This window comes from Portunus trituberculatus, chromosome 41, assembly GCF_017591435.1.
Source record: "Portunus trituberculatus isolate SZX2019 chromosome 41, ASM1759143v1, whole genome shotgun sequence".
Taxonomy (NCBI): domain Eukaryota; kingdom Metazoa; phylum Arthropoda; class Malacostraca; order Decapoda; family Portunidae; genus Portunus; species Portunus trituberculatus.
The window spans coordinates 36,538,168-36,550,538 of record NC_059295.1 but is presented as its reverse complement, the minus strand read 5'-3'; the positions used below and the strand labels follow the sequence as shown (position 1 = coordinate 36,550,538).

At 40.3% G+C, this 12,371-nt stretch overlaps 1 protein-coding gene across 4 annotated transcripts in view; it reads left to right on the top strand.

Moving 5' to 3' along the window:
* The window catches only part of LOC123517112 (inhibitor of growth protein 4-like), a 12,348-nt gene extending 6,675 nt beyond the window's left edge, over window positions 1–5,673 (top strand). For all 4 annotated transcript variants that reach the window (XM_045277022.1, XM_045277021.1, XM_045277024.1 and 1 more), the window contains 3 exons: window positions 1,023–1,134; window positions 3,419–3,675; window positions 4,884–5,673. In XM_045277022.1, the coding sequence (XP_045132957.1) occupies window positions 1,023–1,134; window positions 3,419–3,675; window positions 4,884–4,985 (471 nt within the window). In that variant the 3' untranslated portion in view covers window positions 4,986–5,673. The remainder of the gene's footprint in view (window positions 1–1,022; window positions 1,135–3,418; window positions 3,676–4,883) is intronic.
* Window positions 5,674–12,371: the final 6,698 nt, after the last annotated feature.

Here is a 12,371-nt window from a genome sequence, read left to right as displayed (position 1 = left end):
ATATTCCTTTTTAGCTTTGTATGAGTATATATTCCTTTTTGTTTACCATATCAATCACTGTTATCCTCTAATACAGTGGTTCTTAACTTTTTTTAGTGCCCGTACCACTTGATATCTCAGAAAAATTTCTCGTACTCCCTCCAATATAAATACTTTACAAACGTATGAAAAGGATTAGTGATAAAATCTTTGCTGAGAAATTATTAGATTTTTTAATTACTGAACAAAGGCACTTTTTTTTCTATTTCAAATGAAAAGTGTCAATTAGTAGGATTCAACTTAAAAAACTGTTTTGCTTTCTCAGGGTAATTATATGATACCATTGCACTGGCTACCATGTCTCGTACCCCTAGGTTTAAGGTTTCTTATCCCTTACGGGTACAGGTAACCCAGGTTAAGAACCACTGCTCTAATATCTTTAATAGTATATAGTATGAAATGCATCTTCTCCAAAACATCCATTACTTTTCATCTTTCAATTTTGTAATCCACCTTTATCATAATTTTACAATGGCTTTTGTATTTGCCTGTGCATTATAAAATCTTGTGAATAATACAGTACTAGATAACTAGTGTTTGTTGCATTCACTATTTATTTATTTATTTATTTTTTTTTTATTATTATTATTATTATTTTTTTAATACTGACAGTACAACTTTTTATTTCATGTAATTTTTCATATTCGTATACACATATGTATGAATTCACAAATTAAAAGTAAGGTTAATGATAAATTCACCTGTGTGTGTGTGTGTGTGTGTGTGTGTGTGTGTGTGTGTGTGTGTGTGTGTGTGTGTGTGTATTTACCTAGTTGTAGTTTTACAGGGCCTGGGCTTTATGCTCTTGTGGCTCCGTCTCCATATCTACACTTATCCAATCTTTCTTTAAAACTGTGTGTGTGTGTGTGTGTGTGTATATATATATATATATATATATATATATATATATATATATATATATATATATATATATATATATATATATATTGATAGTTATATTGCATAATTTGTCTTAATTGCAGGTGGATAAACACATCCGTAGATTAGACTCTGACTTAGCCAAATTTGAGGCAGAAATCAAGGAGAAAGCACTGAACAACAATAAGAAGGAGGAAGAAACTAATAGTAAAAAAAGTAAGTTTATAATATTTCTTATTGGTGTGACAGTTCAACTTCAAGAACCTATGTTATTTGAGGTACAGTATGAAAGAGGGGGATAATCCTCAAATCTGGAGGTTTTGAGTTAAAGGCAAGAACTTGTTAAAGGAAGAGGAAATCCAACCATTCTGATGGTTAAACTAAGGCCTAAAATAACCTGATTTTGGCTGTAGTGTAGATCAGACTAACTCTCCTGTATGCAAGAGAGGGAAAACCCCATGCATGCTGGGACGTGTGTGGCCCAATGAAAATGGAGCATTTAGCTGCTCCCTCATGCTTGGCCAATCACAACCTAGCGTTTGAATGTTATTGTTGTTATTCTCCCACCACGTGTGATGCATCGCCACCATATTAGCCTCTGCCTTCACCACATACAATATTCTTCTGATTGTCAGCACTTTTCATTGTTTATAACATGTCTTCGTCCAGTGATGACACTGATGTGGATTTCTGGCGTGCTGAGCTCCAGTAAAAGAGAAAAGAAGACTACTAGATAGTGGCTGTCATCAAGAGTCACAGCACAGTAATATTTCGAGATACGAACGCTCCAACATACAATTTTTTTTTTATATGACGAAAAATTTCGTATAATTTATGCCTCGAAATACAAAGATTTTTTTAAGATATGAATAGCCATCGGTAGGTGGCGCAGTGATCACTCGGCTACTCGCGTCCAAGTCAAACCATTGTTGGTGCATCATTCTGAGAACCCATGGGCCTTTAAACCACATAAGGTGTTAAAAGAGAAATTCCAGGTCATGTGGCGTGCCAATAGTAAGGCATGGATAACTCGCCAATTCCTCCTCCGTACTACATACACGAAGTTCTATCACAGCGTTGGTAAGTACGAATGCAAGTTGGGAATTTTCGCTCACGCTAATTCGGCAGGTTTGGCGAGAAACACACAAAATAGCTTGTATTCGCATACTGATTGCACTTGTAAATTCAATGAACGAGTGAGTACAAATGGTGTTCTGCCCACAAGCAACTCTTCCTCTTTGCAATGCAAAAAAAACCAGAAGTCTCTAGATGTTATGGTTACCAAAATATCACAGGTTGAATGAGGTGGTATCATCGGTGTTCGTGGCCTTGCGTCTGATTGGGTTTAGTGACCTTGGCTAGAGCGATAGAAAATGGGCCCCTTCTCTCTCTCTCTCTCTCTCTCCTGTCGCCTGTTCTGATACCACTCTCATTCAAATGTTGTCTCCCCGCTACATGGCGAGAGACCTGAGGTGTAGAAGTAAGGCGCGCGGGAGAGGTGGCGGAATCGGACACTGTGAAATCACTGTCGCTACCACCATCCATAGTGGGAGTTGGTGACACAGTGACATATAACATATGTTTACTTTTGATGAATGTTGACAATTCACAAGCAAAGAAGACGAAGAAAATAGCCAAAATATAGTCCAAAAACGCCTAAACATCTATAGACGTGGCCCGAGTCTTGTGTGAAAGAACGTCTATCGACGTGTCCCGAGTTTTGTGGGTTGATTGTTATTTTGGGCAATGTAGTACATTTATATCATGCATGCAATAAACATTGTATTTATCTTATATTAAATCTATATTTTGTTGGTAGTTAAAGCATGTTAATTTTTTGGGGGGTAAATTCGTATCACTAGAACGAATTAATTCTATTTCCATTAATTTCTATGGGAAAAATTTAGTTGATATACAACAATCGTCACAGAACGAATTAAATTTGTATGTCGAAGTACCACTGTGTATTCCACCATCACTGTGACCACCAACCTTGTTTATGGTTGGAAGAATGGGGAATAAGTCCCAGTCAACCTTTATTATTAGGTTGCAGGGAGATTTACTGGGTTGGTAAATCTACTAAGGGCATTGTCAGGAACATAAAGGAATTATTCCTGATAATAAGCTGAGCCCTAACACATAATATTTTAACATAATACCTTTTATATCATACACTCTTTATAAAAATGCAGAGTAGAGGGTGAATAAAATTTGTGGCAAAAAAAAAAAAAATAAATAAATAAAATAAATACAAAAAGTAAATAAAAAAAAAAAATTAATTAAAAATAAAAACTGTACTGCATGACATAAACATCCTACACCTGTCATTTGATGCATAATAGTGATACATTTTGACTGTTTTCATAGTAGTAATCTGTGATAGACTTTAAATACAATTACCTCAAAAGTAAGGCTGTGTGGGTTGTTCCATTCTTGCGTACTGTGCCTCATTTTATATCAGCCTATATAAATATTTTAATGATTTTAATTTTATTTAAAGGGAGAAAGAAAAAAGAAGAAAAAGGCAAAAACAAAAGAAAAGGGACTCAGTCTGATGATGGTGAAGCAGTTCCCAAAACTGGTCGCAAGAAGAAAAAGAAATTGGAAACGGACTCGGCAATCGTCTCAGTGATACCGTGTCTCTCCATTGCCCACCCTTCAGATGTGCTGGACATGCCTGTTGACCCTAATGAGCCAACTTATTGCCTATGTCATCAAGTGTCCTATGGAGAGATGATTGCATGTGATAAGATGGATGTAAGTAGCATTTCTATTGCTATATTTTTAATCTCCAATTTTCAGCTGTCATCCTTCATACATCTTAATCATGTAGGCAACCTTCCTATTGGGTATACTGACACTGATACAGAATAATTATACATGTATTGGAGGTGTCTGTACTTGAATATAGAAAATGAAGTATGTATACACTGCCCACAGATGAAGTTACATGTAGAATGAGATGTTGAGTGAGTTAATGTGAATCTTGTTTGTATTAGGCAAAGTTGTCAACACAAGCACATACATAATTAAATAACTTGCAGTCAAGTATTTACCTGCATTTTTTTTTTTTTTTTTTTTTTTTTTATATTAGTAATCCAAATATTTTGTAACGGGTGTATGATTAAGACTTGGACTGCTTACAAGGGAAGCTACAGTATATATGTATATATATATATATATATATATATATATATATATATATATATATATATATATATATATATATATATATATATATATATATATATATATATATATATATATATATATATTTATATATATATATATATATATATATATATATATATATATATATATATATATATTTATTTATTTATTTATTTATTTATTTATATATATATATATATATATATATATATATATATATATATATATATATATATATATATATATATATATATATATATAGCTACATGATCTTAGATACATAACTTTCACCTTCAGTCACTTATTAATTTAATAAGTATAAAATAGAAACACAACCATCCCTAACAGGAGCATTTCCAATGAAAGTTTCCACTATATATTTTTAGTGAATTTTATTTCTTTCAGTGCGTTCACTTCATATTCTACTTACACACACACCTAAAAAAATATTGTTACACATTCAACACAAAGTAATATGAGATCAAGAATGGATCTAGATAATAAGCTACTCATGTTGGTTTCCTTGTGTGTGTTTAGCATTGCTACACCTCCATGAATGTGAAGGTACTCAAGTGAGACAATAGGATTTGAGCTGGACCAGTTTGTTTCATGAAACACTCGGAATCATAGTCAAACATGCTCATCAACTATGCTGAGACTACTGGGTTCAACGTGAAACTTGTCAAATCCCACTTGCACTTTATTTAGTGTGTATCTCATGTCAAATGCTGTTTAAGTTTTCTTCCATTGATTCTTTAATCATCAAAATATTGATATCTATTTTTCACTTACAGTGTCCCATCGAATGGTTTCACTTTGCCTGTGTTGGCCTCACTACCAAGCCAAAAGGAAAATGGTATTGTCCAAAGTGTTCCACTGAGAGGAAAAAGAAATAGGCATGTCATATTTTTTATCTTAGAGAAATATTTTTCTGATAGCTTTAGTATTTGTTGATTGTTACAAAAGTATTTCTAAGAAGGAATAACTTATAAGATAAAGTTGAAGGATTTCTGTCATTTGTGATAAAATAGTTTTTGAAGTCTTTACATTACTTAGATCAAAAGAAGTGCCAAAATTTGTTCATTACAAAGTTATGTGTAAAAATTAACCTTGAAATAACACATTCTCGGTAATAATTTAGTACTGAGAAGTTTCTTGTAGTGATCATTGAAAAGAATAAGATGTGCATATTGTTGCCATATTAAAAGAATGAATACAAGCAAAATTTTTTGTCAGATATGAGGAAGTTTAGGTAAATGTATGTACATGTATGAATGTACACACCTTATCTAAGCTATTTCCTCTTTGAGGGCAATGTCAGCCTGATATATAGATAGAAAGAGATTTATAGCTATAACAATGATGGTTATAATAACTTTAGTTTTGTAAATGTATGTTATCAACTTCCAAGCTTTAATAATTTATCAGAATTGTTTAATTTCTATAAAATCCTAAAAATGTGTTCACTTCAAAAGACTTCTGTTCCATTATTTCCATCACATGGACATTAAAGTGACCAGGTTATGCTATTGACAAAATTTTCATGAAGCCATTCCAGTACAGCTAATAAAATGCAGTATTTTCTCTTATAGTATTTCTTATTCACAAGTACTTGATTTATGCAGTAAGCTATGGCCAAAAGAGTAACAGAGAAAAGAGACCTGTAGACTATGTATGGCTAATTGACTGAAAAAGCCCTTGATAGAGTTAAGATTTACAGATTTTATGGAAATGTTGAAAATTGTTGGAATATTAGCTGAAAAAGAATATAGAATGATAAAGAATCTAGTAAAGTGGACACAGAAAGCTCATGTAAGAGTTGACGGTGAAGAAACGGAGCAACAGGCTATTAAAAGAGGTGTCAGGCAGGACTGTATACTGTTGCCAGATTTGTTTTCATTATATGGAGAGATGATAATGAGAACAAAAAATATGAGGCAATTTAGTAACAAAGGAAAGAATATTAACAACCACTTATCAGAAAATACTAAAAAAAAAAAAAAAAAAAAAATGGCAAACAATCTTCAATAGGATAAAAGAGGAAAGTGAAAATAAGGGTTTGACAAATAATATAAGAAAAATGAAGTCTGGTAATGTTAAAGAAGGCAGCAAGAATGGAGTTGTGCTGTGATAACCAAATGGTGGAGAGGCTGGTAAATTTTAGCTACTTTGGAAGTGTTGTGGAAGAAGATATGAAACATACTGAAATTAAAAGAATAGGAATAGCAAAGGATGCATTTGCTAATATGAGGAGCATGTTGACAAGCAGGAAGCTATCAATATGGATAAGAAAAGATTTGATTCTGGAGGAGAACGATGAAGATACCATGGAGAGTAGTGAATGAAGTAGTTGGGAACATAGTTGGGGAAAAGAGAGAGTTGAAAGTAGTGAGAGGAAGACAGCTAAAGCTTTTTGGCCATGTATTAAGGAGAGAAGGGCTGGAGGACTGATTATGACTTGAGTAGTGGTGGGAAACAGAAGAGAAAGACAAGGAGTAAAATACCAAGTCATTAGTGAAGGTTGGATGAGGAGAAATGACAGGTGGGCAATTCATTACAGCTGCAAGAGACAGAGAAAGAAGGAAATTCATGAATGTCAACATCCCAGAGGAAATGTTATAATGGTAAGGTACGATTCAAACTATTGTCCTGATATAAAAAAAAATATACACATTATTTACTATAACTGAATTACAGTATTCCAAAGCAATTACACATTTCAAAATTCTTTAATGCACATCAATGAAATTTATGCAGTATTAGCACAGTACAGTTGAAATGGATTGTTATGGCCTTACACCTGGAATACAAAAACAAGGAAGACAAAATGATTGTAATATAAATGTGTGGAGTAATTTACATTGGCAAAAGGAAAAATGAAGAAATGCAAAGTGGCATTGGAAGCAAGTGGGGTCGGAGTAGCGCCATAAACTACTGCAGCGTAAATTAGCAGTTTGTTAGGTTAATATAAAAAGTGAGGGATAATAGTTTTTTTTTTTTTTTTTTTTTTTACCACTATAGTTATAAGTAATTCATGTTGGAATGATAATAAAAACATTCAACTGTTTGACACACACACACACACACACACACAGCACGCTCAACTCACAACTGAGAGGGTTCGAGTCCCAGGAAGCGGCGAGGCAAATGGGCAAGCCTCTTATTTAATGTGTAGCCCCTGTTCACCTAGCAGTAAATAGGTACGGGATGTAACTCGAGGGGTTGTGGCCTCGCTTTCCCGGTGTGTGGAGTGTGTAGTGGTCTCAGTCCTACCCTAAGATCGGTCTATGAGCTCTGAGCTCGCTCCGTAATGGGAAAGACTGCTAGGTGACCAGCAGAGTACCGTGGTGAATTACACACAAAAAGAAGACAAATACAAGGTTATTATCTATATCAGGCTAAGGAGGTAAATGCGCAGTATATTGTTCTTTACCAATCTGCAGTCTCCCTTGAGCTGCGTGCCTGGGTAGACGTTGGTCAGTGTTGTCCATGCCTGGCCCAATCAAAACAAAGCGCATTAAAGTCCTCAGACGCACCGGGAAGTGTCTCCAGCAGGAGCACGATTACTCTCGCCCTCAGGGGCTGCCTGGTGGAGGGTGTCCTGCCTCTGATAGTGGTCAGAAGACCACAGTAATCGTCACTGCGGCAAGCCACTCCAGCACCGAAGCCATGAATGCGATAAGACTGCCTGCCGATGACCACCATCTCCCGCTGTCCCTCCCCCGGGAGAAACGGCCCCGCTCTCAGTCCCCAGCAAGGTCATCTGCCTCTGCTGCTGCACTCGACAGTGAGGAACCTGCCCCCATGATGGAAGAAGAACAGGAAATGACCATTCCCTCTTCAGGTGAGGAGGCTGCTCCACGTAGGATCCGTCTGCGGTTCCCAGGTGACTGTCCCCTTACTACTACGGCACGGAAGTATGAGTGGTACATGGGCCTCCTTCGTCAACACCCTGACGCTTCACCGTTGTTCAAGGAAGGTAGGAATGCCCCCTACATCACCCTTATAGACGGGCCAATGTCTGCCAAGCTGACGAGTGACGGTTTTAACGGGGTTATTTTGGACACTTTTGAGAGGCAGTCGCGTGTTGTCATTATTCATGATGTGCCCACATATGTGAATGTCAACCTGCTAGAGGAACCTGAGGGCTTTCTCTGGCTGAAGAGGCGGACTGTTGGCGGGGCCTCTCGTCCACAGCTTCTCGGGGCAGTGCGTGGTGTGATACCACAGATGGTGAGGTTCACAGGAGTGTATGGCCAGAAACGTGTCACTGCTTACGCTCCAGAACCTGACCTGTGTCGCCGCTGCAGCCGGTGGGGGCACAAGGCATGGAGGTGCAGGGCGGCCCATCCTCGCTGTCGCTACTGTGCTGCCTCTCACGACTCTGATGTGTGCTTCCAGAAAATATCGCAGGGCCTCAAGTTCCTCCCAAGTGCTGCAACTGTCTGGGCTCCCATAATGCCCAGTCTGGTCACTGCCCCTACAAGCCACGTTCACCTGGGGCCACGCGTGGGCAGCCCTCTGTTGGTGAAGCAGCTGGTGACCAGCGGACCATCTTCAAGCCTGCACCACCCCCAGTGGGGAATGCTTGGGGTCGCGCTGCTACTGCCTCAGACTTCCCCGCTCTGTGCCCTCCCTCCAGGACCACTGCTGCCAGTCTTGCTGTTCCTCCTACTCCCACACCCAAGCCAGGGGATGCGACAAGACCCCTGATGCCAGCACCCATGCCCTGCTTCAGGATCTGCTTAGTATGGTGGCAGACCTTACCACACAAGTGGCCAGCATTGATGCTCGTCTTGGCAAGCTGGAAGCACAGCAGTGTTCTGTACAGGCAGGTGCCTCTGCCTGCAGTACTGTGCCCCAGGGCTCCAAGCATGACCATCCTCAGGCCTCCCCTGCTCCTGAAGAAGCTGCATCAGTGCCTGCTGAGGACTCTGACAAGCATGGGCCCTCCCATTCCCCTGAGCATGCCACGTCTTCTCCTGCTGAGGGTACTGACAGGAAAGGTCCCCTCTCTACTCCTAAGGAAACATCGGCCGCTGACAAGGTAACTGCTATGGACTGTGCCCCAGTGGTGTCTGCAACATCTGCTGGCTCCACCACCCCACTCCAGAACACCCTTGCTCCTGGGACTATGGACCAGGATGCCTTTAATACTGTGGTGAGTCAGGTGCAAGGTCTGGGGCAACAAGTGTCTCTCATGATGCAGCGCTTGGACACCATCACTGCTGCCTCCCGCCCTCAACATGGACTGTAAGCCCTTTCGTACCTTAACTTGGAACATTAATGGTTTACGCACTCGTTTCCCTGATTTCCACTCTTATGTTATATCCAATAAGCCTGATATTGTTGCACTGCAGGAGGTTGGTCCTGAGGTGCCAGCACTGCGGGGTTATGTGTCTTATGTTCTCTCCTGTGCTGATGGCAGTAGCAGAGGCCTGGCAGTCTATGCTAAGCAGGGACTTCCCGTCACGCTTAGGGACAAAGGTGTAAGTAATGGCATAGAATTCATTATTATGTGTTTACATACTCAGGGTGAAGCCATCCTGATAGCTAATATGTATGTACATGCCAGTGGCTTTCATGTTGCTCACCTCCCAGAATGTGTACTGGAAGAAAAATCTATTATAATGGGGATATTAATGCCCGGCACAGGTACCTTGGGAGTTACCAACGACAAATGTGAATGGTGCGCGGTGGAAAGCTTTTCTTGATTCTGCTGACAATGTTATGCTGACTGGTGATAGTGTTCCCACACATGTTCAGGGTGGCAGGCTAGATTATGTAGCCTTTATCAATTTCCCTTTGCCTTCTGCTGAAACTCATCTCCTCACATGCCTCCTCAGTGATCATTTTGCTCTGGAAACCACTTTTCTCCTTAACACTGCTCCTTACTTACAGCGGCCTCGGCTCAAAGTCCCAACAGCACGCTTGCCCCAACTTGTTTTGTGCGTCAAGAATTGGTATGCTGTAGCCAAAGGTACCTTTACTGATGCTGACTCTTTGTATCAGGGTTTGCTTTCTACAATTGTAGAGTTTGTCACTTGTGGTAGGATGCCTACCCAGGCACCTGCCAGTCCCCCTCCTACTTATGCTAGAGACCCAGTCCTCATCACCTGTCAGCAGAATTTAGCAGCTTACCAGGCCCGCTGGCAACAGGACCCCTCGGACAGTGATGCTCGAGAGGCTATGGTTGCTGTGGCGCGTCACTTGACTGAGCTTCGTCATCAGATGCGTCAGAAGTATTGGGGTGCCTTTTTAGCTAAGGTTCGTTCAACCAGAACACTAACTGCGCTCTGGTCCCATGTCAACCGCATCCGGGTAAAGGTAGGAAAGCTGCCACTGTCCCTGACCCTGCCAGTACAGCACAGGACTTACTGAATACTTGGACCAGTGCCTCGGCATTGGCTGGGCTCCTGCCTCCCACAGAGATGCCCTTGCTCGCCACAGACCTCACAGACTGGCCAGCCTGCAGTGCAATGTTTCTTTACTTGATGATACTTGTGTACCAATTACTCACGATGAACTCCTTTGTGCAGTCAAGCAGGGCCAGTCCACAGCACCTGGTCAGGATGGCCTTACATATGATATACTTAATGCATTGCTAGTTTTGCCAGAAAATCCTATATTAGATCTTTTAACATGTCTTATGCCTCAGGATGTCTGCCTCCTCATGGAAAACTGCTGTTATCATTCCTATTCCAAAGGGTGATGGTTCTTTCAGGCCTATTTCTTTAACTAGTTGTCTTTGTAAGATGATGGAGAGAGTCATATTAAGACGGTTACTTTATAAAGTGGGGGATCTTCTGTCGCAAAACTTGCATGGTTTTATGAAGGGCCGCTCTACCAGTGACTGTTTTATTAAGTGCCTCAGTAATGCCAATGTTAACTGTCGTGCCTTTATTGATCTCAAGGGTGCCTTTGACAAGGCCAACAGGGATGTCATTCTTGAGGAACTCATGTTGAAGGGTGTTAAAGGAAAGTTATTGGGGTGGATTTGGGATTATTTGTGTGACAGGAAGGCAAAGGTGTGGCTCCAGGGGGCAGTCTCTGCTGAAGGAATTTTGACTTGGGTACACCGCAGGGGGTGTACTCAGCCCCATGCTTTTCAATATACTTATGGATAAAATTGCCAGATATCCTTTTCCCCAGGGCACAGAGGTAATTGTCTATGCTGACGACATCTTGCTACAGTGTAATGCTCCTCGGACCCTTACCTCGGCCTTAAGCCATCTTGAGTCCCTGTGTACTGACATGGGCCTTGTCATCAATGAAACTAAAACTAAATTTCAAGCAACTCCCAGAGTTTGCAGACCACCAAGCATAAATTCCATAAAAATCAGTCGTGTGCAGTGCTATAAATACTTGGGAGCTCAACTCGGTTTTACTAAGGATTCTCACTGTATTACCTATGTTCGCAATCAATGTTTGTTACGGCTTGCTCCCCTACGAGTGCTAGCTCACAGGGGCTATGGTGTGGGTATCCCAGTGCTTAGGATGTTCTACATTTCTGTTATCAGGGCTTTAATAGACTATGCTGCTCCAGTCTTGTTTCGGTATAGTCCAACACAGCTGAAACCCCTTGAGTACATTCAGAATGAGAGCATGAGAGTAATCTTAGGCTGCCCCAAGACTGCAAAGCTTGAAGTTCTCCGAGCAGAATTGGACCTCCCCACCATTGTTTGTCGAATACAGGAAATCACCTGCCGTGCACTGTGTCGGATGGCATGTAATGGTGCCAGCCAACCCTTGCGTTCCCTTGCCCACCTTCATGCTAACCCCAGGGCCCCTGCTAACTCTTACTTGAGACAGCTTTTAACATCACTAACCAAATTTGATGTCCTTGACTCCTACCTCAATGTTGTTACCACCTCTGGTTCCCCTCTTGGAGACCTCACAAAGTCAGTGTAGATATAGAAAAACTTGCTGCTCCTAAATATAACTGGTTCCCACATGAACTTTTTATGCATAAATTGTCTAACTACTCAAGGGTGCAGGCTGTACATGTTTACTGTGATGGTTCAGTGGATGGCAGCAAATCTGGATGTGGCCTGTTCATCCGCAACTACACCTCTCCCTCTGAATACACTGACACTGAGGTGTCCAAGAGGCTTCCTGACAACCTGTCCTCTACAAGGGCAGAACTATATGCCATGCTAGAAGGTTTACAAATTGTCCTTCCTTTGGGGAAAGATGTTTACTTTTTTGTTGATAGTCAGGGTGCCTTATATTCATTGTTGTCTCCTTCCCCTGCTGATTGTGATCTCATCAACAAGTGTCTT